The sequence below is a fragment of the Anomalospiza imberbis genome, chromosome 2 (genome assembly GCF_031753505.1).
Source record: "Anomalospiza imberbis isolate Cuckoo-Finch-1a 21T00152 chromosome 2, ASM3175350v1, whole genome shotgun sequence".
Lineage (NCBI taxonomy): Eukaryota > Metazoa > Chordata > Aves > Passeriformes > Viduidae > Anomalospiza > Anomalospiza imberbis.
In genome coordinates, this window is record NC_089682.1 from 28,111,560 (window position 1) to 28,138,017 (window position 26,458).

At 37.1% G+C, this 26,458-nt stretch overlaps 1 protein-coding gene and 1 long non-coding RNA gene across 2 annotated transcripts in view; one reads left to right on the plus strand and one right to left on the minus strand.

Annotated features, from left to right (window-relative positions):
• Positions 1-26,458, minus strand: part of LOC137468489 (pinopsin-like) — a 76,045-nt gene that overhangs the window by 20,004 nt on the left and 29,583 nt on the right. Inside the window, exon 3 of the mRNA XM_068180286.1 lies at positions 3,103-3,336. Coding sequence (XP_068036387.1) covers positions 3,103-3,336 — 234 coding nt within the window. The remainder of the gene's footprint in view (positions 1-3,102; positions 3,337-26,458) is intronic.
• LOC137468491 (uncharacterized) lies at positions 1,632-25,825 on the plus strand. The gene is made up of 4 exons (XR_010995968.1): positions 1,632-1,937; positions 20,391-20,477; positions 21,943-22,351; positions 25,765-25,825. It is a non-coding gene; the product is annotated as an uncharacterized lncRNA (long non-coding RNA).

Genomic DNA, 26,458 nt, shown 5'->3' on the forward strand with positions numbered 1-26,458 from the left:
CCTAAATAAAGGTGTATTTGCATTGATTAAACTGATGGTCCCCTGCCATTTGCCTTTTTGCACTTTTGGGATCGGTTAATGAACCATCATGACACCCCGACACCCCGCATGAGCGGATCATGACACCACTGAAGCTGCCACACCATTAGGCTATCCAGCTAATAATGCCTGTTTCTTAGTGCAGTATGTCCTCATGCACAGTTATACCAGCCAGAAAGCACTTCCATGTTGGGTTCCAATGCTGTTCTGTGGAACACACAACAGCAGGATTCTCCTAGTGATCACCTCAGCAGCAAACCCATGGCTACAGAGAAACTCTCTATCTCCTGAGTGAATGCTAAATACTTACTTACATGTAACATGTGAAAGAGTAGGTTTCTGTCAGCACCACCATGGTGAAAGGAAGGTAGTCAGAGGTGTCATTAATAATCTCTTTGGGGTGGCTGCATGGATGGAAGTTTGAGCAATGGGAACTTGACAGAAATGTGTGATGGGAATAAGACACTGAGAGAGGTAGGACAAGATGAAACAAAATCTGCACAACTACATTAACTAATAATTATAAAGGACTGATGCACTGAAAGTGTAAGCACACTGACCTTGCCCAGTGACTTGATTGTGTGCTGCCTTTTTGGGACCTGACCCTTAGGGAAGCTGCCCCAGGCACAAACAGACATTGGCAAGAGCCAAAAGAGCCTTCCATAAAGAGAGAACAGGGAAAATGGGATCTCCTCTACTGTCTCCTCCAGCTTCACCCCAGCATCATTTGGTCTCAGACAGTTTAGCGCTTTAATTTTGTCCGTGAATCTTGATGTCTGCCTGGCATGTTATGAGCCCAGTAACACTCCAGCTTAAAGAGTGCATCTCTCTCTTCCTGGAGGACAGCACAGGAAGGAGGACAGCAGCATACCTCATGCCATCCCATCTGAGGGAATTCCTGCATCTGGAAAAAATTCACTATTTTCCTCAGCGATTTACCACCTCAGGACAGTGCAGTAGGCAATGCCAAAGACAAAACTCTTTCTCTAGATTTCCAGGACCATGAAAGTGACTCAGGGACTGCTTGAGAGTTAATTTAAAGATGTGCTCTGTAGGATGAGTTTTAAAGCTGACTAAGAGGCTGATGGTTTCACAATACTCTGCACAGATTTATGACAGCTGGAAGCTAAAACCACAACTGCAGTCAACCAACACCATTTTCCAATCTTCTGGGTATTTCCCAGAGCAAAAAGACTAATACATAGCGAGCTAAAAATTATGCTGTATGTTCTGTTTATTTTTAATGTGCAGGAGAAAATACCCTACTGTGGTATCTCACATCTGCAAACAGGTAACTGTGAAAAATGCAGGCCAGATAATTTCTGTCTTAGGAGGCACCAGCCTTCTGTGACAATTCTCAGCTAAGCATGAAGAGAGGAAAGCTGAGCGCCAGGAAGATTAGCAACTTCTTTTCCTGAGGTGTTAAATTTACAAGAAAGTGTGAGAACAACTACAGAGGTGCCAAGAACACCAATGACGCATTGTATGGGGATGTTACTATTGTTCCTGTTCTGAAAGGAGGAGGAACAGACAAAGGGATGGGTTTCACCATCTTGAGGGAAGCACATTCCTCAATGTGAGTGAAAACTGCTAATACACAGTGGCATATCAGAGGAGAGCTGCAGGTTAATGCTGCACATTAACTATCATTTTGGTTTGATTAGTAAAAAGTATCTATCCCAAATCTGACCAAGTGCCTCCCCTTCAGGGTTGCTCATCACATCTTCATGTGTAAAGACAATGCAAAAATGTACCTGCTATCAATATTATATAACCTGCTCCAGTGATCACAGCACAATCAGATTATCTCTCAGTCAAGGACCTCAGTCAAAGTGTTCAGAGAATAAAGAAGCAAGACAGATGCTGCTGTTGAGAAGTTTTCATAAGAATCATAAAAGGTAAGGGGGAAAAGTTACTGGTTTTCTTCAGCATTAACACTTTTCAAATGGAATGTTCTATTTGCTTCAGTGTCAGCTCAAACTAGACTTTGGAAATGAAGCCCTGGTGTTGGGGAAGGCAATAGAACTTTCTCCTTCTGATTTCAAGGAGGTTTCACAGCTTGCTTGAGATTTTCCCCTCAAATTCCAAGAGTAGATTCTTTTGTTGTTTACGAAATACTTGAATATATTTGTCTGTTACATTTAACTCTTCCCTTGTTTCAGTTCCATAATAATATATTGCTGCTGTTGATAAATACTAAGGGTGGGCTCCAGCATACACTGAGCAAGAAAAGATAAAGGGTGTTTCCTTGCTTTGTAATAATATAATGGACATAATGTAGAAAGAAATCTGAGAACAACCTCTAACATGTAATCTAATAAAAAACCATTTTCCTAAACTATGCATATTTTTGCAGATTTCGTACTGCAAAACACTTTCAAAACTTCCAGATCTGCTGTTATCAAACCTTACAGTCAGAATTGTCAACACAGGAATATTAGGAGGCTCACTTTGGAGTACTGACAATGGCATTTACAGGAATGAGGGACCTGAACTGGATGTAGGTGATTTAGAATATGCCTTGGTGCTCATGAGACAAAATTCATTATGTATTTTGGCATGTTGCTGAAATGTGAATTTAACAGTAAGGATGTAGATGTCCACAAAAACAGTAACTGCAATGATATTTGGTTTCAAAGGGATCTATCATGATAATGATATTTACAAATGGTCTCCTTTATTTTGTTTTCTAGGTCATGAAATCCCTTTGTCTCCTTGTCCATTCCCCCCTCCCCCCCCACTCCTAAACCTCACCAAATGTTTGAGTATTCTTCTTGTAAATACTTTTTGGCAACTAACTCTGAAGGACAAAAATTAATACCCCAGAATACCTCAGAAGAATACAAGCAATTTCAGTAAGCAAACATTTTAACATTTTTCTTTTCTTCCTATCTAGCAATATGCTGTTGTTTGCAAACACTTCCACCCCAAGATTCCAGTAATATTGTTTGGACAAGCTTTCAATGTCCTTAAAGATACATCTATAAGACTGGTAGTCACAATGGTCAAGAATGTCTGATAGACCCTGAAGAAAACACAAGTTAAAAGTAATGCATGTCTTACCTGCTTATTCATAAGTATGTAGATAATGGGATTGCAAACAGTGCTGCTTTTTGCTAGGATGGAAGGTATGATGCTTGTAACTGGAGTCACAGCACCCGGTTTGCCAAATGTTGCAAGTAATGCTATAACCCCATATGGAATCCAGCACACCAGATAACAGATAACTGTAGTCATCACCATGAACAGGACGTGGTATTCTCTTTTGCGGGCAGCATTCTTGTGGATTTTTCCAACCTAGAGAAAGGTTTAAAAAGAGATAAAATTTAACAAGCAGAGCTGTTGGATTGACTGCATGAGCAACCTGGGACTATTGGTCTTGGATCAGCAATAACAATCAACACTGCAGTTCCAGAAGCAAAACAAACACAAACCCAAAAGTGATTGAATGCAGTGAAAAGACTTGCATCATCTCCATCAGGCACTAGGGAAGCTTTGCAGAGACCACACTGCATGCCAGCATAAACCAGAGTCCCAGTGGAGGTTGGAGCAAATGTGGAAAGGTGTCAAAGCATCTAGTCCTTAACAGATGTTAAGTCATCTGCAGTTGCTTTTAAGGTATGGAATTTTGTGTAAATGCACCATGTTTTCATTCAAATTATGCCGGTACACAGAACTTGCTTGAGATGAAGAAGATTTACATAGCACATCTGAACCACTCGAATTATTTTCTGTTAAGGGTGTGGAAATAGCAGAGCAACATTGGGACTGTGCTTAGTATCTCTGTCCTTGGATCTTTTCAACACCAGAAAAAGCCTCAGCTGGCCTGGCATAGTGCTAGCCATGGTCATACTTGGAGTGGGAGACCAGAGAAGCCTTGCTGAATCACTTGATGAAATTTTAAGTGGTAGGATTAATTCCTTCTAGACTATTTCTTCCAGATACTTAACCATTTTGGTAAAAGAGATTCACTCTTGATAATGATCAGAAATAGGTTTTTGTGCTCTTTAAAAAAGTGTGTTGAATGCTGATTCATTGTGGTTCATTGGTTTTTTCAGGGAAGTAGGGTAGAATTGGCTAAACAGGAAAAGCAGATGTAAATGAGCAGTTTCAAAGTGATGGTATAAGAGTCTATTATGTAACTATGAATTTGCTAGTAGTTACAGTGTGTAGGCAAATCTGCTGTGGAAGTATTTATAATATGGGCTTCAAAATTTATTCTCCTTTAACTTGTTCTGGATTGAAACATCATGCCCTTTGGAAGTCTGGAGCTCTAAGATAAAGCTTTAACATTAAAATAACAGCCAAGTTTTACTCTTAAGCCTTGGTGTGAATACATTTTTCTGTAGACAACTAGAGAATGCTCTTGCAGTGTTTGGGCACCTGAGTGCATTGGTGGCAACAGCGAGGAACACTCATTCCCTAAAAATCAAAAGCAAACTCTGCAAGGAGCTTAATTTTGGAGACTCTCTCTCCACTGACTCTGGATGGAAACTCAGCTCACTGGTCTCCTGAGGTTATAGTTGATTCCTCAGCTTTACCCCAGCATGTGTTTAGCAAACCCAGATGTGCCAGCAGGAATTCAGGGACCATTCAAAGGTTTAAACTATATTGATTAAGCCTTGTACTCAGCCAAATCTAATTTATGTCCACTTTAAGGTCTTTTTGCCTCTTGAATGCAGCACTTGAGAGTAAATTGCACCCTGGGGAATTAAGCCCATGTAAAACTACAAACACAAATAAACAAAAAAGCTGCTTTGTGTAATGGAACACATCCAAACTTTACTTAATCAAATAATAATAATAAAAAAAAAGTTTTAAATCAATAGGTTTAAACTGATGCAGGTAAATGAACAGAGCACAGTTTAAGGTGGAAGTCACAAACCATCCCAGTCAGATGTCATTTGCTGTTACCTGACACATACCTTGTGCATGCCAAGGAAATAGAGCTTTTTTTACCTCTTTGTAGTGTGGGTCTTTTTGCATAATATATGTGTTTATGTATCAGATTGTGAGTTAAACACATATATAGTGACCCTATAAGGCAAAGTAATACGGTTACAGTTTCTTTTTAGCTCATTATGGCTCTAGGCTTGTAGAGTGTTTGGTTCTATCTGGAGTTTCAGTGGAAATGTTCCTGTAAATAAAACACACAGTAACTTTGCCTGCCCAAAACTACTGCTAAGTATTTTTCCTGACTGTTTTTTAATGATATTCTGCAAAAAGGCAATAACAAAGTCTATCCTTTCTGAGAACAATTGGGACTACTTTTTTTGTAAGACTGCAACCTGGTTTTTTATAATTACTTTAGTTTGAAAAAAAAAGGACTAATAATAGAGAATGGTCCAATCCTATATTGCTTATTTGAACTAATTTTTTCATGGCTAATGGGAAATTTCGCTGACTGATGAATCCAGGATCCCATGTAAGCTGCAGCTATGCTACAAATTAAATATTAACCAAGGAATGCAAAGCTCTAGTTAGTCATGGCATTCACAGCTGAAGATCTTCAATAAACACAGAAGGATCAGGCAACACATTTTTGCTCTGAATTTAAACATGTGTCTAGAAGTGTTTTCAAGAATTTACCATCTGCACAGACAAAATAGAGACCACTTTCACATCTTTAGGTCATTTTCATAGGAAGAGAAGTTTTGAAATTGTGTATCGTATTTGTCCTCACACTCTTGGTTTCATTGTCTTTGTAGTTTTGCAGCCTACCTTTAGAAGGTGTTACCTTAAAAATTTGTCTGTTTATAGGTACTGGAAGGCATCCAGCAAAATATAACTCAGGTTCAGGTAACCTACAGAAAGATTACACTTCTGCAGGTGAAATAGCAGTAGAAATTTTAACATTAAAATAATTCTATTTGTTATTTTAAAACTAATGGACAATTTAACACAATTGCTACACTGTATTTTCAGTAGTCAAATGGAAATGCCTCCCTGGATATCCAGCTGGTAGAAGAGCATCAGGTAGTGATGACAAAAAATAGATTCAAATAATATTCTAGAATAGCTGAGCTTGTAAATCTCTGTCTAAATGTGAACATACAGGGTATATATAATATGAATTTAAAATACTTAGAAGATCTAAACCACATTATAAGGTGGCACAAGAAATACTGGTCCATTGGGATCAGATATTACTTATGTAGGATTTGCTGTAAATTCAGCTGTTTTCTCTGGGACAAAGACCATCTCCTGCCAAATTTAGCAATATAAAGATTGGGAAACCACTATATTTAATGAAAAGAAGATTGAGGGATTGGTTGTTGAGGGGTTTTTAATGAGGAAATTGTGTTTCTCCCCTACTTTCATCCTGGGAAGTAGCAGAAATGTTTTGGTTTTTCAGAACTCAGCTGGAGGCAGTGACAGGCAAGCTTGTCTAATCTCAGGCACTGAGTGTAACAGTGGCACAATTAGCTCTGGTCTGGATTTGCCCTGCAGCCATGCTGCATCTCACATATACCCAACCTTTTTTTCAAGTCAATCTGACACAAAAAATACCACCACTTAGCTCACTAGGGCAGCATGCTGAGCACATACATTAGATGTGACAGGCCACAGAGTGTGGGAGAAGCCAGGGTGGCCTTCAGTGAGGAGGCTGGCATGGTAGAAGTGTCCTCAGAAGGAGGCCAAGTGACACATTGATTGGTTGACCTCAAAAGCTGCATCCACAGCTGACAAGATGTAGCAGATACATTACTCACTAAGTGATGGGCTGCATTACTATTCCATGTTTTGGAAAAGAGCATAGAAAATTTCAACAGCACTAGTGAAAGTCTGGAGAGGTCATAAACCAAAGACAAGGGGACCTTACAATGTGGATATGGAGGGGGTTAGTAAAAAGAGATGCAATGAGCTTTTGCTGTAACTGTGGAAATTGTTGGGTTGGAGATGAAAGAAAAGGATTCAAAATATCTGTTGTGACAGGTACTCTGCAAGGAGAGAGAAAAGCCTTTAAAACTGGATGGAGGGAAATGTGTGGGCCTGTCACAACAAGGACCCACAGAAAAGGTATGACCTAGAGGAAGGCTTGACTTTCTCTAAGGAGAACAAGTCTATCTTTTCCTTAAAGAGAAAAGAGAATGGGTCTGTCCTTGCAGAAAATAAGTAAACCTTCCAAACACATAAACACTGTTGTACAGTTGTACAGTGTATGGGAGATAATAAAAGGACTGTAGGTCATAGGAAATTATTTTAAGGTAACAGGTTCTGGTTACCCAATTTAGGTATCGTGGCTGTCAGTCCAGACCTTGTCACTGTCCAAGTCAACGGGTTCAGTCAGCCTGTTCCTGGAGGCAGCAGCCATTTGGCAACCACAGCTGAGTCCATGGGTTTTTGTCAGGCCAAACACTGGAGCTTTCCAGCCCAGACAAAAGAAGACAGCAGCTACCTGCCTCTGGGCAGGGATTTACTGCTTTAAATATATATTTTTAGGCATCAAACATCTTCATATGGAGAAGAGCCCTGAGCAGTGCCTTACCCAAGGGGACAACCTGCCCTTCCTGTGCTCCAGAGCCAAAAGTTTCACCTACTGCAACGCCTTGCTCATCTCTCTCTGGATTTATCTGGGTATGACTTATAGGAATACTGGTGGCACTTCCTCCACTCAGAAGAAGGCACAGGTGCCAGGAAAGATCTGAATGGTTGTGCATTGAGATTGTGAGGCAACTGCAAGGTCCACAGTGCCAGAGGCACATATCCAGTCAGTCCATCATATTCCCATCACCCATGGGCAAGCTGGGTTTGTTTCTATATGTAAGGCAAGGGAGCTGGGCCAAATTTAGCTGTTAAGAAGGGGAAGCTTCAATGATGAAGATCTAACCTGACTGTTTTGAATTCCCCTGTGTTTTCTTTTTCACATTTACCCTAGTCTCTCCTCCTTACTTAATGCATCTATATGCTTTTTCTCATTAAGCATTTCCTTCATATTTTAACTGCACCCATTTTCATTTGTGAACATCTTGAAAGGTTATGAAGAATATATGGCATCCCATCCATCTAACCACTAGATGGAGAAAATATGCACCATCCAGAGCCACTTCAAGCAGGGGATATGTACATCATAGCATCTTAGAAATCAGAGATCCTGTTTGTATGTTTTGTCCTTCAAGTCACTTTATCCAGCTATTTATTAAGACAGAAAACAGTATCAGTTACTATACTCTGTGTACCTAAATAGTGGATGCTGTAAACATCCTTTATGTAGCTCATTCTAAACAAGCAACACGGAAACAGGGCATAAAGTGTTTTTTTCATCACGGCTGATACATTATTCCTGGATCTGTATTTGTGCATCTTACACTCATATAAACATGTTTACTTCAGAACTGCACAGTGAAGAAAAGGCTATTTATGAGCAGCAGTGTTTGTTGCCACTAGCACCTTTCAGTATCAGCTATAAGTACTTGTTTTGACATGATCAAGTATTCGACAGTACTACCAAAACCAGACATAAGTAAAATATTCATAACCATCTGAGGGAAGTCTGCCAATCTTTGAACATTTAGTCTGCTATGGGTTCTTGGAATGAACAGAAGGCATCTAGACTTTTTATGCAAAAGCTGTAGTACAGGAAAAAGCTGGAAAAAGATAATTCTTCTTCCACCATGAACCAGTCAAGTAAGACTACAAAAAGTAAAGAAAAACAGATATGGCCTCCATTTATTGGTATGAATAAACCTCTACTAAACCTTGTAGTCAAACCAAGCAGTGACTGAAATGTCAGTTGTGATGAGCTTTCTCCTCCCCCATCTCTGTGGATTCTGTCCTTGGGCAAAACAAGGAAAAAAGGAGGAAAAAACCAACCACACCTCCAAAGCATGTAAAGCTCTAAATAGTTGTAGGAAACATCTATATACCATGTAATCTATTTCTTAGTGTGAGGTACCCCGGATCCAGTACTGTACAGATTAATAACATGAGGGATTAAATACTTTGTTGTTTGAAATAGGCATTCCTCGATAAAGAGAGTTCACTGGCTTACAAAGTAAATGCTTCCTTTGTTAGTAGTTAGGTGGCTCAGTTCAAAATGAGTGAGCACTGAAGATATGTATTGTCCTGTGGAAATGGAGAGTGCACAGAAACATCTGTTTTGGGCCATCTTAGAATTCAATGGGCCTTGACTCTACAAATTATATACACTTATATATCCAGTGAGAAAACTGAGATTTAAACATGCACATGAGCATTTTGCTCAGCTGGGGCCACATAATGAGGTAATAGCAGCAAATACAGAAGGCAGAAGCCATAAAACCACACAAGGGGCCATATAGCTAATTACTTTATGTCACTGTTAAATGTAGGAATTTAAGTCCACAGGAAGGATATTTTATCAGCTGAAGACTGTTTTTATTGTAAATTTTTGTTATTGAAATGGGAATTAGCTGCCTCAATGCCTCAAGGTGAAGTGATACTTTAAATACAAAATTGTACATTGCCCTCAAAGCATAACTGCTATTGATGCTAAAATCAGCCAAGTTCTGTTGTGGACTTAAGGAACACTATAATCCTCTTATATGCAGGATTTTTTCCTTATTACTGCTAAGGGGCTTTTAGCAGCAATTTGACTAACACAGTGAACACATTCCCATATATTAAACAAGGAGCTCATGGTGTTGCTCTCGTCATTGATAATTCATGTTTTATCCTACCTTCTTTATTCATTGTGCATTTTTTAGCATTAGTGTGCATGACAAGATTAAAGGTGAATATACTCAATATCATTTGGGTTGCATTAACAGTTTGGTTTTACAAAGAGAAGTCCATTAGATACTCTTACAAGGATCATCAAAGTCCAACTCCTGCCCTTGCACAGGGCAGCTCAAATATGACTGACAGATTTGTCCAAACTAAGTTTTGAAAATTCAACAAGTCCAAGTGCCAGGTGCTACACATGGGTTGGGGAAATTCCAAAAATTACTACAGATTGGGAAAAGTCCTTGAGACCATTCCTGTGGGAAAGGAATTCAGGATTCTCATGGATGAAAATCTGGACGTAAGCTGGCAATAAACATTCTCAGCCCAGAAGGTCCAAATACATCCTGGGCTGCATCAAATGAGGACTGTACAGCAGGTTGGGGGAGGTGACTTTCCTCCTCTACTCTGCCCTCATGAGAGCCCACCTGGAGTGCTGCATCCAGCCCTGGAGTCCCCAACACAAGGAAGATGTGAACCTGTATTATAACATTCCTACATGTGTTCCTTCTCTGCAACACAGCTTGCTATTATAAATGTGGAAGGTGCTGAGATTGCTTTCAGAAAATCAAGGCAGTAATTTAGTTTAACATTCCCCTCCTTGAAAAGCTTGCCAACAAATTATATTTTAACCAATAATTTAATAACCATCTTCTGGTTTGGGTTAGGGTTTTTGTTGTTGTTGTTTTAAAAACGTTTGTGGTGGCTTTGACTGACTGAACAGCCCAACTGACAATAAAGGAAAGGAAAAATGAAAAGAAAATTAAAGCTGACTTTGATGCATTTTGCATTGAAGAATTTCTGAAGCAGGAAGGGAAAATGTCAGACCTTAATTCCTTCTTGGTTTCTGTGTTCTTTTTTCCAGAGACAGCAAAATTTAGAATGTGTATATGCAACATCACTAATAAAGTTTAACTCTTCAACAGCAGATGAACTGACAAGTGTAAAATTTATTACCAGGTTTCTTTCTAGGCTACTTTATGCTAAAAAACAATATGCTATGATCTACATAGAAAATGGACTGCACTCTTTCCTGCACCTAAAGGAAAAATGTTTTCAATCAATGACAAAAAATAACATTTTGAAGTATGTATATACATGTATTTGTATTTGTGCAAAAAACATATACACACCCCAAACTATATATCTTACAAATATATATACACACATTATATACACACACACCCACATACATATTTCCATAATTATGTGAATTTTTTCACACCAGAATCATTCAAGTTTGGAGAAGAAAGTTAGGAAAAAGCAAGCTGTGATGCAAGTATTACTCACTACTCTCTTTACCTCATGAATTAAATTAACCACAACCTTTTCTACTCTAAATATCAATACTTTCTTTGAATCTGGGGCGTGAATTAAAAAAAAAAAAGTTTCAGGGTAACGTTTTCCCTGAAAATGGAGCTTGGCTATTCCCCTAGGTCCATTTTTGCGGGTATGTAAGCTCCCACTCACATTTTAATGCTACTTTTCACCAGGCTAGCATATATGGGAGAGAACTTGAGCTTTGCTTTCCTTTGGATTGGCAGCTGCACTCCTTACAGTGAAATAAGATGATAAAATCTCTCAGGCGTCATCAGTGTTTCAGTACCTAACCACAATTACCCTTTCTCCTGGGAAGAGGGTGGACTTTACTGAGAGATCCCCTCCCAATTTCCCGAAAATTTCTGCTGACATAAAGCAAGGAATTATTAAGGACATGTGGGTATGCTTTTGACATGTAGCTATTTATATTTAAATAAGCCTAATAGATGTGCTTTGATCTGCTTGTCAAATCCTATAGACTCTACAAAGAATATCAATACAAAGTGTTTTCAAAGCTCTCATCTAACTGGCATCTTTAAAAATACAGCAATCATGCCAAAATACCCTGAAAATGTTCTCCCAGATGCTTTCCTCAGATTCTTATACATTTGCCATGGCACAGGTGTATTCATATAAAACAAAACAAAACCAACATGACCTGAAAAGTCCATAAGTCTTCAATTCTTCTTCTCTCACCAGGGCCCTTGATACCATCCTGATTTTAAATCCCAGTCTACAACACATCATCCTTTTTTCAACATAGAATGATAAATTGGACATAGAAATTAATGTAAACAGCTAAGTTAGACAAATTAAATTTAATCAGTAAGACTCAAGGTCAGGTGTACACACTTTTTTCCCTTGGGAGAGGTGTACTCAGGACTATGTTGCACCTGAAGAAGTTAAGTGTCTCTAGTCCTCACTCTGATAGGCGAGAGGGTAAGCAAGGCTTAGTGAGTTGCACCGAGCCTGGTGTTCATAAACATTTATTTATCTTCACACAGAAAAGGAAGATAAATTCTTTTCTGTAGCTTGTGGATTACAGACAGTCCTTTATAAATTATGTAAAATCAGTGGTTACTGGAAATAACCAGAGCATGAAATATTTTGGCTGATTTTTACATCTCCCTAGAATTAGTTCAGTTAATAAAAACCAAACCAAAAACTACCTAACAACAAAATTCCTTTTCCTTGTTAAAAGTTTCATTCCTGCCCCCAAAAAGCAGATTTTCAAAAAAGTTCTATTGGAGTTGGGATATTCATGGCTTTAGACTAAAATTTGACATTACAAGGTGAAGACAGCATAGAAGAGTCTAAGGAAAAGACCGGGAAATAGGTAAGGAAAGAACAAATAATTAGACATGGAATAAGCAACATGCTTTCTCTAGCATATATGTGGCCTTTTCTAGTGATTTGTCCACAGAGGTTTTTCTAGTCTGGTGCTACAGGCTCTGCCTTTTGTGAGGCTGCCTTTCCCACTGACACTTTGCAGCCTTTTGGGAGAATCATCATACTTCAGTCAGGGAACATCTACTCAGTGTACCCCTCTAACCACCTTGAGGATCACTTCAAAGCAGCATCTTTCAACCTCTCGATGGGAATGAACATACCCTGTCAGAAATGTTCTCTAAAGAGGGGGGTATTATGTTCACTGTGGGCAGCCAGACATTGCTTCACTGGAAACAAGATGTAGGAAACTGCGTGGGAGCAACTCCTCCAAGCCTGCAGCACTCAGAATCATCATGCCTTCAGAAATGTGATATGGATCTATTTGCAGAGACCCATAAACTCCATTTTTAGGAACCTTTTAAAGGAATTTAAGACATGCCATACCCAAAAGTGACAGAAAAATCCAATGTAAATAATGGGAAAGACTTGGAAGGTGTCAGATATAGCGTAAGGCAGCTGGTAGGCAGCAATATAACATGGAAAAAAATGGACTAAAGAAATAAGTCCTAGACTTCCCAGTCTAAAAGAATTGACCAGAGTTTATCCATGCCCAGTACTCTGAGACATGCAAGATCCAGCATTTATATGTTCTGAGCACAGCTTTGTGATATGCAGCATTACGTGTAAAAACACACTGTGACTCCTAAATAATACAGAAAAGATGGGCAGATAGATACTATTCCTTGTTAGAATTTTGAACAAAACTAACAAAAATAAGATGCTTTCTTGTATAGCTCAAAACATTCTAATTTTCCAAATACTTACAGATGCTCAAATGGATTAGCTTGCTGAGAAACTTCCAATTTCTAGCCCCTGTATGCTCTCTGATGGAAGACTGTGGATCTGTGGAAGCAATGATGCTTGAAACTTATAAGTTCTAGATACATATGGCTGAGGGAGGGATATAAATGCCATTTTTTTCTTTATTTCATCTTTACACCAAATTATGGCCTAAAGTGGAGCCATCCATGTCTTCCCTGCAGAGTCAGCATCATCATTGGAAAATAGAGCAAAAGAATATAAAAAAAAACAGATATATGTATGGGGCTTTTTTAGTAAAATGTCTCTGAAATATACTTTTACCAGCATTCATGATTGTTCAACTCTAGATTAAACCAATTTTTTTCCTTTGTCTATCTTCTGAAGTTGGACATAATATTTGAAAAGAAAAGATGCAAGAGAAACACTGAAATATGCATCCTAAAGTATAATAAACATGCCATAAAATATTCTCTAAGTGGAAACAAATGCCAAATGTGACAGTCAACAAAGTTTTGGGTTATAGCTGTTGTTACATATTCACAAATCTGGCATTCTGAAAGTTTATATTACTTTGTCAGATGCACCTTAAAATAAATAGCAGCTGGTGGAGACAAAGGACTGAATTTCTCTGCTTTCCTACCATCTCATTTTCATGTTGTCATAAACTAGTCCAGTACAGTACATTTCCTGTTACCGTGATAAAGTGGTTTTACTATCTTTGCAAATAAATATTAGGAATTCCATGAATTTTAATGCATTTAAAATCTTACAGCCTGAGGGCTGGATGGATTCTCAAGAGATTTAGTGTTGTCCATCATTCCCCCTTCCCCCATATGCATTAAATGCAAGACAAATACTCCTCAATCAGCCTGAGATTTACTGTCTAAGAGAAAAATATTTCATATCCCTGAACAACTTTATCCATGATTTCAGCATTTATATCCTTACAAACCTTTGAGTAACATCTGATCTAGACTTTAATTTCTAGAAAGTGTTTATTTGTGTCTTTCCATTAATGTAAGGGTACACAAGCACGAGTCACAACTGCTTCTCTTCAGTAGCAGTGTTTTTACATTTGAAAACCGTTCACATATCTGTTCTCAAAATGTGCATATCTTGGTTTAACAAAACCAAGCAGACAGAACAGAGCACAACCAGGGTCAGGTGTTCCACACCTCTGCTCACCTGTCCTACAATAAGATCTATTCTGTTTGCAAAGGTATAGTGTTCCCAAACCCACACATTATGTAGGACTCAGTATTCAAATTAGATCCTTTAGACTGTACTGATTCCCAGCTTGTGTTTTTTCATCTTGCATGATTTCTTGTGCAAAACCCTGAACTTGCATTGACCAATCCTGATGTTCACTGAGTTTTAATTATAGGCCAATATCATTAATGAAAGTGCTGAAAGCACTTGATAGATCTCTATGAAATGGGCACCTTAAACAGAGTCCTCTAGGACAGTATTTACCTGGTTGCTAAGGGCATGTCATGTGCAAAGCACTTGAATTGCATCACAACTAGTTTCCCTTTTACCCTCTAGACCATGTTACCTGTAAAAACGTGAGTACCCTTGATTCTGGCCTACTTTTGAGCAACTCATGTTGGCAGTTCTGATTCAGAATATTCAACTACAAAGACTTCAAAGCCTATTTTATAGTAGTGAGAGGAAGAAAAACTTTAAAAAACACATTCTACCTCCTGTTTGGTGTTGCCAAACTATGACTTAATGGGGTGTCCACAGAAAGGAGGTAATTGGAAATGTCCAGGTAGTGGATCATTGGGAAACAAAACTCCTTGGCTGATATTTCTGCAGTAAATGGCCAGACTGATGGAGAGAAAATAAGGTTTTTCTCTTATGAATCCTACTAAGGATTAGTAGGCCACTACTAAGCCTGCTAATGCTGAGTAAGTGTTAAAATTGCCATAGCACTGAGAAGTGGGAATCTACTGAGTATTTCCTGCTGACTTTGCAACAGGCTATCAATGGTCTTCACTGAAATGAAGTTCACCAAGCTTGCTTAAAGGCAGGTCAGTTATTTTTATAGTCACCATCATCACTTAGGCAATAAGTGGCAGTTTTATAGCACTAATAGCCCAGCTGGCATCCTACTGGCATTTCTAGGAGAAAACCAGGCATTTGTAAAAGTGATGAGCTGGGTTAACTTCACCAGATTTAGACAAATCCCTGTCATTTCTCTGCAGGAAGAGCACAATACAGATAGTGCTGACACAAAACTGCAAAGTATACTGATGCTGAATTGTACTGTTGATAGGGAAGAGAAATAGATTACATATTAAAAATAAAATGTTCAACTTTGCAAAACTTGGTTAGTTGGCAAGCCCCATTTCATTTTTATATGTGAACTGTAACCATGTATAAAATAAAACACATCTTCCTGATAGGCATACTTACTTTGGAAGAAAGTAGTGAAAAACACCAGTAGCCTGTCAGGTTATATTGGCTTTGATACTACAAATTCTTTTGAATCCTGACAGGTCTGAGCCTGTAAAAGAGTATTATTCTAGCAAAGAAATTATTTCAATAAGAAAAAACCAAAATAACCTCTTAGAAGATGACTGGGATACAAGATACCTTGGGTTTGGAACTTTACTTCTAAATAATATTGTTTTTCCCTGAAATTTGTTTCTCATTTGTAGAAGGGGAGCAGTATAGCAAACACAACTATATTGTTGTTACTCTGCTGCTGTACAAAAAGTAGCATTTTTATACATTATATCTTCAGGTAGCACAGATTTCTGGGTTATAGGGGAACACGATGAATTACACAGTACTGTTGACAACTGAAAACAATCAATACCAAATTGATTCCAAATTTTGTATCCAAGTAGAATAATCACTATAACTCTGTAATGGTTCATTTGAGCTACTTGCCATGTATTCTCACATACTCCAAGGGGACAGACAAAGGTGCAGTAGAAGAATGTTATGAATTATGAATTATGGTGGCTATTCTTTAGTATGTTTTGTTTTTATTTTTGGTGGTGATTAGAATCCTGAAAGAGTAAAGTGGCAGTTGAACAGATGGCAAACTGGTCTTCTGCCAGTGAGACCACTGACTGTGTCCAAGAAGGCAACAGTTCATACAGCTGCAGGTTTTTTTCAGGTGCAATCTAAGAGTAATCAAATATAGGGGTTCCATTAGAATGGTTCAGTCAGCAAACATGATCAGGTAGCTACACCTTAATGTGTGCTTTAATTTAGATGAAAACAATTGTTATCAACAAGCTTCTTGCTGAGACTAACAGGAATGAGAAGGAGATAAAAGCACAGGAAAGGATGGAAGAAGAGGGAAAAATGGTGGAGCGGGGAGGGAAAGGAGGAGCAAAGGAAAGGAAAATGGTAAAGGAAGGAGAAGGAAGGAATTGGTGTAATACTGTCAGCACTTGCTCGCTTATGGAATTGTACTTGGAAATTCAGAGCTCATGTTCTGCTTCTGAAACACTACCTATATACAGAGTTTTCTCAGTGGTACTCTATATGGGCCAGAATGCTTTCCAGCTTGGATCATATTATATTAATCATATTATATTAATCTTGGAATCTGGGATTTCACCTTGAGTGTCTGAAATGTAGTACCATACTTGAAAGATGGTAATATTTGAATGTTGGTTTCTGAAGATACATCTCTCACTTTTAATCTCTCCTTGAACACTACTTCTGTCGCTCTGATTGCACTTGTTTGTACCTTTTCTGTTTTTCTTATATTCTTTTCAAATTAATGACCCGTACTCCTTGCAATATTCAAGTTTATACAAATGGTATAACAACATTAGGGATGTTTCTTTCAATCCTATTCCTAGAAATTTCTAACATCTTATTTATTTTGATTTTCCTGAATAGAGGAACTCTGCCATGTCTTTGAAGGGTGGTAACCAAGAGCCTTTTATCATATGTGTATGTATATATATGATGTATGATAGAGTTACTTTGCAGAAATAACTGTACCTCAGGTGCTGTTATCACCTGGTATTGCCCACCTCAACCCTGATCTATGACATTGCTGACAAAGCTACTCACATGCCTTGTTCTCAGCTTTCCTGCTTCAGGCAATTGTTGTTGGCCATTGTCCCTTGCTTTCCTAATCAACTTCACTCACTTCCCAGTTGATGATCTCCATGGGTATTTACTGTAAGTTTGCTAAAGTAACTAAAGTCTGCTCAGTAACTACTGAGGATGTCACACACTAAGGATGGACATTCTGCACATGCAAGCAGTCAGATCTGTGTTTCACTCTCTCAATCTGCAAACTAATACTACTTCCAATTCTGTAATATATCCTTTATTTTTCAAGGAAGAGATTGGCACTAGAACAATTTTTTTTTCACAATTACAGGCAGGAAAAATCTACACAGATATTTTTAATAATTCCCTAGGATTCCTTCTAATTCTAATTTCAATAGGGTCAATGCATCTGGGACAATTAGCGCCCATACTATTCTAGCAATGGTTCCTCTCAAGTCAGTATTTATTAAATAAAGATATTGCAAGTTCAGCTCACTTGTGAGCAACACTTTCATTTCTGAGTTTTGGGACAGAAGAATTTTTCACAGTGCAATGAGTAAGTAGGGATAGACATAGTTAGAGCCAGTATAAAACCTGTCCAGTGTGAATTTAATGACCTCAGAGATCATGTAGTCATATAAAATTCCACCACTCTTCTGGAAAGGCTGAAAATAATCGAGCAATACCTGTACCTCCCTGAGGAAAGGTCAAAGTAAAAAGAAGAATGAGTTAACAAGATGATTCAGCAGGCTGGAATTGTATTACTTTTAACTTGACATTTAGACTGAATTAACATCCTGAACTTACTCGGCAAGCAAAGGAGACCAAAGCAAATCCATTTAATTATATATTGAGAAAATCCAAAATGTTCCAGGCTGACATGACTAAGCACCTACTGAGCCTTGACCATCCTGGAGCACAGAAGCATAAGCAGGGCAGAAGAGCATTTACACTGCTGAATAATGAAAGAAAACATACAAAAAGAAAATTCTCCCAGCAGTAGCATGCAATTAACAAAAGGCCAAAGCCAGACTACCAACCACAGTTACAAATTTTCTTCAGAAAGATTAAAGACTGATGCAGAAAGGCCAGGTTGCAGCAATGCGAAAGTAAATTGTTTCAACTTGACATTTTAACTGAACTAATATCCTGAAGTTGCTCAGGAAGTGAGAGAGAAAAGCATCAGGTAAGGCCTTCAAGGATTTTATTGAGCTTTTGCAAACCATAACAATAGAGAAAGTAGAAAAAAATATTCAAGGTCTATTTGTTAAACGAACTTTCCCAGAGATAGGTGTTTTTAAATGCCCAGCTCCATGTTGAGGGCATCAGAGCAGAGCAGAGTGCTACTTATATTTAACCAGGGATAGATGCAACCAGGAACTAGTGGCAATATTCATTCTATTTTCTGTGCAAGGCAATAGCATGCATGCAGTGTTTTACAGACATATGACCAAATTTTTAAGTATGTTTAATGGGAATGAAAAAATGTGTATACTTCAATGTGCTCCAGGTACAGAAAGTTCCAATCTGTATGGGAGTGTTTGCTCGATTTTTGTTTGTCTGGTTATTTTTAATTTAGTTTCAGAATGTTTATTAATTTCTTCCTTTTTAATTTCTGTGCAGGTCAGTTTTATTCAAACTTTGTTTATATTTAATCTTTAATAGGACAGATATAAGTAAAAAGATTTCAGGTAAATGGAAATCTATCTTGCCATGTTTGAGGCAGTTTCAAGTGAAGTGTTATATTACCAGATAAAATTAATATTACAGCCTTCTGAAACTGCAATGTTGTGTTTCTTCTGCCATGGAAGTGACCAGAAATAAAACAAATATTACTGAGATTCCACTTAGAAAATATCTTACATGCTTTTTGTTACCTTGGAAGCTTTTTAGTAGACAGGTCTCCAATTTAAATTCAGGTTACCACTCCCAAGTAGAGGAGAAGGTCTGGAATATACCCTAAGGCAACCGTAGCACCTACCCATCTGTGATTAATTTAGCTGCTTAGCAGATGTCAGCTGTACTACTAAAAGTCAAATAATCACCCATTCATTGTAAACCCAGGTGACTCCACCTCAAACCAGAGACCATTCTTTGTTGTTTTAAGATGCATATGGTGTAAACATTTCAAAAGAAGAACCATGGAAAAAAAAAGGATGCTTAATTAACAGGGAAGTGAAGTCTCAGGACCCTAAACATTAAAAATTAAGAGTGAATGTTCATTCTCCTTAGTTTTATACCTTGAAATAACAAGGGAAGAATGAATAAAGACCTCAAAGGGGACAGTGGTTAACTGCAATGAAAACCGTATATAATTGAAAAGTTGGAGAGCCAAGAGATCAAAAATAACTTGAAAACCGTATATAATTGAAAAGTTGGAGAGCCAAGAGATCAAAAATAACTTGAGAAGTAGAGCAAAACACCTTATGCATATTTCTCTGAAGGAAACATTGGCTAATTAAGACCTTAACTTTTTCTTTCCTATCCTTTACCTGTGCACAGGGATATTGATTTACAGCATAAGGATTCCTGAGCTTTTTAATATGAAGATCTTTATAATTATTCAGCTGAAGAGTTCATCTAACAACTGCATTACCAATAAAGTAAAATTCAAATTAAACATCTACCTAATAAGGAGAAATGTAAACCCCACCAAACAAAAAAACCTCATGCTTTTTCTTATCAGGAAAGAGCTTTACTATATCATACCCTGAACTGAGTTGTTAGGAGTGCTTGGTATTGATATACAACATTTACTGTAAACTGAAAGACTTATGAAACCACAGGCTATCTTCTGTGGACATAATGCATCCAGAGTCTTAAATTTCTATTAGATTGTTATTAAAGATTATGACAGACTTATTTTCTCCCTGGTTTATCTAAAGTATGAAAAGTGGCAAACATAATGAATTCCTATTTTCTGACCAGCCATTAATTTGATTTACAATGAATTTGTACAGTGCCTGATTTACACTAAAATTTTATCACTACTTCTCTGCAAAACACAGACAATTAACTAAGGATTTATACTTCTGCAAGCACAGGGGAAAGAAGATAATAATCTTTTCTTATGTCTGTTTCCCTTCCAGCATGATCAGACCTCAAAGGCAAATCTGATGACATGCTATAACATTCGGTCAACACTTTTTAATCAGAAATACTGAGAACAACCCTGAGTGAGTATACCTGTCACTCGTGAGCTAGAGGTGTCTGTGCAAGCACAGCTGTTGATGTCCTTAAAGACTTTGAAAGGTATTTTATGTAAGATTGATTCACTGTATCTTAACTCTCCTAAAAGCTGAGATGGTGGACTTATAAGTCTTGCAGCTATACATGAAGAAAATAAAATGTAAGCTTTCTCCTTTATTTTTCAGGATTTGACATTTTTCTCCACTCTTACAGAAAACACTGAACTTTATTTCCTTGAGACAGAATCCTTTAATAAAAACTGGTATAAATGTAGTGGACAAAACTGAAATATTTTTTACAGTTGAAAGCAGAAAATCCCAAAAATCAATACTATATTTACAATGTTTTCATGATAGCTACCTAATAATCACTTCAGCTCCTGCAAAAACCCTGATAGTTATGAAAGAGTACAAGACTAAGTAACAGTTTTAAAAAATTAAGCATGCTAGTAAATCTTCTTCCTAGCTAATGAAATCAACATTTTATTCAAACAGGTATTCTGTTACAATGAAATGAAAAAAAATCAGTTAACAGGAATAATCAGTACTTGCTTCACTGAAATATTCTTGAACAAAAATGTAAGGATATAACTGTCTGAAACATGAAATACTGACATCTGAAAATTGCTGTTTATAAAAGTATGAATGTCAGAAGTTAGTATAAGAATGCTACAGATTTTGCTTGAAAAGTTATGCTATGTTTGTACTTTATGTTATGACCTGGCATTAAATAACAATGACATAATGGCATAATAATTTAACTATTATAGCATTTTTGGAAATTAATTGAAAACAGGTACCATTAAAATCCAATAATTATTGATACACCATATCCTCTTTTCAAGGTCCAACTATTTCCTTGTTTTGTTATAATTTGCTTCTTTTAATGCTACTCATCTTATGTACCAGCAGCTGAAAAAAAGTTGCTGGTTTTGAGAATAATCTCCTTGACATTATTTTCTTTCTCTACTGAGTACAGAAAGAACACAGAACAACAACAAAAAAAATAGGTTATATAGAATCTTAAAATGCCTTGAATTCTCACAGGTAATTTCTCAAAATTTCTTCTCAGTACAATAGGAATAGTAGTATCAGCTTTGCAAAGCCTTGGAAAATCAGTGTATATTCATGGCATCTTCAAACCATCAAAGGAAAAAATGTATGGAAATTACTAAAGGAAGGAAGGAAGGAGGAGATCATTCTGTGTAAAGAATGGTGTGAGGGTAAAGGAGAAAAGAAGCAATGGAACTTATGGGTAGTGAAAATGAGAGTGCTTACAGAAATTATAAAAAAATTTTAAACAGAGTTTATATGCAAGGATTTCTTATGTATGTAATACAGATTGCAATCTGAGTCTAAATAAATTACATATTCAACAGAATTTAATAACTTACTAAGTAATCGTGAGACACAGCTTTTTTTTCCCAAGTATTCAATGACTTTTTTATTCCAGATATCAGCTCACCTTCAGAATTCTAATAATTTTCATTATGTTTAGAAGCCAAGAAGTCTTGAAAATAATCAGAACTTCAAAGAACTGATCACTGATCACAAATACATACTATATGCAGTCTAATGTCTTTCAGTGCTCCTCTACTTTGAAACAACAAAAAGCAATCAGCTTTTCTACTGGAGATATGATCTAGAAATTCTGAAAACAATACAGTGTTACACAGGAATGTAAATTGCTCTCTTAAAGCCCATTCTTGTGGCAAATACCATAGAATCAAACAATAAAAAACCAGTGTCTGTTATCACAAAATATTCCTGTTATCACAGAATCCAAAAAATGGTCTGTTGCCAGCTTTGAGTTCTGGCTGTCAAGTGGCTTGCACATTTGGCAAAGGTCAAACAACTGCCTGGTAAGCAGATGTTGAAAAATTACTGCTGAGTGCTTGCTGAATGCTGTACAGAAAATTTGGAAATATTTATTTTTATTATTTTTTTTATGATAGACTATATTACAGCAGTTGATAGTCCAGCCAATGCCTTCCATTACATTTTGTAGGTTTATTAAAATTCTCACAAACTGAGACTTCTATTTTAATAAGTTCCCTTTTCTTCATGACAATGTGAGAGAAAACATAGATTAATTCATTTGCAAACTAAATCTCTTTTTAGTTGAATGCGATGTAATTATATTTATGGCAAGGCTTAAAAATTAAAGGCAAAACTATTTATCATTTTTTCTTCTATGCCACCAGAAGCTTGGAGGGAAAGGGTATATGAAGATCCAAAGGAAAGAAATAAAATTTATGAATATATGGTAAAAAATAACAAGATATGGCTGTCTAATGAGTTTAGCTGTCTGTTTAGGCTTAGATGCAGCAAGGGTCAAACATACTTGAAATTAAGTAAAATCCCAAATGTACTTATCACATTTGAAAGGGATGATCTACGGGAACCATACAACCAGGTCTACATTATCTTCACCTGAATTACTTTTCTTGGGACTTTTTTTTAAATTAAACAACTAGAAAAATTTTGAATTTTGCTTCTATGGCTACAAACCTGGTTTTATTTAGGGTTCAAAGATGTTAAGATTTAAATGAGCCTACTTGCTTTATCAGTTTTCTCAACATAAACATAACTTCAGTGCCATCAAATAATGAACCTTCAGAAAATCAAGTTTCTCTATAAATAGGCATATGGAGCACATTAAGGAATTATGGAACAATAATTATGTTCCCATCCTATTCTTTGTATTATGTGAAAATTTTTTTCAGGTTAAATCACTAAGCATTATTCCCCAATGTGCTCTCTTCCTCCAAATGATCATTTCCAAAAGAGATGGAAAACTGGAAATGTTCACAGGCGTGGTCCTCCCACTTTTTTGTCCTTTCCTGACTACTTTAATGAATAATGATACAATAAATACTTTTACAGATATTGTTCAACTGTTCCAAATAGTACAGATATTAAACAAGATTAAGGAATCAGAAATTATAAAAATTTATCTCTCTTCATTCCTTTTTCTCTTAGACTTCCTGTGTGGGCACAGGAAATTTCAAAACCACCACTGTTGTTTACACCCAGATCTTTAAAAAATAACCTGGAGTCAAAAATCTCACCATACAGATTCAAAAATTAGTTTCCTTGGGTTTATAACCAAGTGATAATTTCACTCTGGGGCATTACTTCTTACGTAAGAGATGGGAGCACTTTTCTTCCACTAAATTTTGTACTTGAAATCTGGAAGAGGAGTAAGAAAGAGAAACAGACAGCTCTCTACTGTGTAACTGTGACTTTCCCAGTTCCCCACCAAGATGACAAGACTCATAAATGTCAGGAGATGGACAATAAAAGGTTATCTGGTTCTCCTATGATATCTGGAAGTCAGAAATCATGAGGCTTTTTTCAAAATAAACAAAAAAAATGCTATAAATGGAAATAGTTGGGTAATTCCACTACCTGGACTCACATTTTGGTCACTAGTTAAAAATAGAATTTTTTGAGGAATTAAGCAAGAACAGGTGCATCACAGGATGGAGGACCAGACATACTGGTAAGGCCAACTTCTGCCTCATATAGTCTTTAAATTTTCCCTAAATATTTTTTTCTATTTTCTTTCTTTTTTGTTTTTCAAAGACCAACTCAAAGTACAACTTGAATAATGACAGGAAAAATAAACAGAACAAAAACCTTCACACTATTGGACTATCAGGTCACGTTTTAAGTCCATCTACTCCAGAACCCCATAAAACATTGGCCCTTTGCCCACTTCAACACACAGTCTGTTGCAGAGTAAGAATTGCATGTTTAAATATTTGTGCTCCACTTACAGTCCTTTTTATTGTTTTCTATGTCCTAGCTACTTTTCATGAAAAGTTGCTAAGCTTTGCTCAGGCACAACTTTCAGTGAAAGAAAATTGACAATGAAATGAGAGTCTTTTATAAAACCAAACTGAAAACTTTTCTTGAAACATCATTCTGGGACTCTTCTTATCCTTAGGCAGGGTTTTTGCATGTAAGTAGGAGATAATGCAGGCTGAAGAGATCTTTTTTAAAAAGTTTTCATTAGGCTGGTTCACATGAATTCTCTGGGCCCCTCAGTGGAGGATTTTAATCACATCGTGTCTTTGTGCTACAGTGATCACAATGCTAATCTCTGTAATTCCACATTTGGGAGCCTGCTTTTCAAAGTGTAAACAACTGACACTGACTTCAGAAAGAACATTTTTCCAGAGGGAATGAAAAAGTAGAGTCACAGAGAAGCATCATAAGCCAAAAACTGAAAAAAAATTCCCATGATTGTACAAGGAAAAATAAACCATCCTCAATTTCCTTCCCTTGTGCTGTAGAATGTGCATGAATAAAATGTGAATAAATTTTGTGAGGGAGAAAACTCTGCCCCTTTGATCAGATTCAACCATCCAGATAAAGCCAGTCTGGAAAATAAAACCCATAACTTTAAAGAAAAATGTAATTCCTAAGGATCTTCAAGCATGATAAATGGCAAGAGCTCTGAGATAGTGGTAGAGTTGTGTTTTAATGCTGTTTAATGGCATTTGTTATTAACATCATTTATACAAGGATGTTATTGACTTCTAATTCCTTGAAAAGATGATATTTCATAAAACCTGTATTAATGAAATCCTTTATACTGTTACACAGCTTGCAGCTGAATTCATGTGATCTATTAATGCTTCAAGTGACAAAATGCTACAGCATCTGACTAAATTTAGAAAGAAAAAGAGAAAGGCAGCCCTATAATCATTGTCCACACAAATGAAAAATGAAGGCACCATGCCAATTCTTGCATTAGCTATCCCAAATATCTTAAGATATTTCTTCCACCTAAAAAAATTTACACTGCACTATTAATAATGACATAACTCCTGCACTCTTGATTTCTGGGTGCAATACCATTATTGCTTCAATGCTCTAACATAGAAAACGTCTGTAGAGGTGACAAAATTATGAAATGCAGACAGAAAATGTAGCAAGAAGCTGAATTTAGGATAATGCACTTACAATGTTTGCCATGCTCCCATATTTCTTCAAATAGATCCACAGTCATCTGTGGTATTAACAGAAGCACTTTAATGTACAAGGCCAGAAAATGGCAAGATAATTAATTTTTTTTTTTGTCCACACCAGAAAGTTACAGAATTACAATGAATGTAACTCTCTTAACCTTTTTTAAGTTATTCTACCTATTCTTTGTACTTTTATACAAGGACTACTATACGTTCATTTGCATATTGCTCATCTCTTCCTCTAGTTTGAAACATGACATACTTCAGCATTCCATGAACTATCCCATTTATTACAGAACAGTTAAAGGACCTCAGACCAAAAGGAAAGAAGCCTGTACTTCAGTGACCATGTCATGGTATGTTCATTAGAATTTATATGTCACAAAAAAAAAATATGAAATGCAAGGTTTTAGGATTATGGTGGTGAAAATAGCTCCTGGTACATCACAGAAAGCTAAGGACTGGTAAGTTTTCTGATTTAGATTTTTTTGGTGAATTTAACTTATCAAGAAAATCTTTTATAAGCACTAGGAAAGCATTAGACATTTTTTGTAAAAGTTTAGGGTTTAGCTATTCAAGACTTCACAAATACTCAGGCAGCTCTTAGGAGCCCTAGTCATAACAACGTTAAAGATATGATCTAATGTTGCATCCTGGATTTTGGGTTCAGATTAGGGGTTTTGATATGTATTACTCAGCCAGTTTTGTGTATCCCTTTGTACATCCCTGTTTCCCCCGCAGTGTCCAGCTCCAGATCAATTCCAGCAACCACCCCCTGCTCCTTCCTGAGGCTTCCCTGTTGGTTACCCCGTCCCCGCAACCCCATTCGCCCCGGAGCCTGTGTCCACCCCTGTCGCGTCCCCGTTGGCCACCCCAGTCCATGTCACACCCTCATAGCCTGCCCCCATTGGGTGAGAGGGCCTTGCGCCTCCCTCAGCCCGCCCCCTATAAAACCCCACTCCGTTCTATGCTCGCCACCATTTTGTCCAC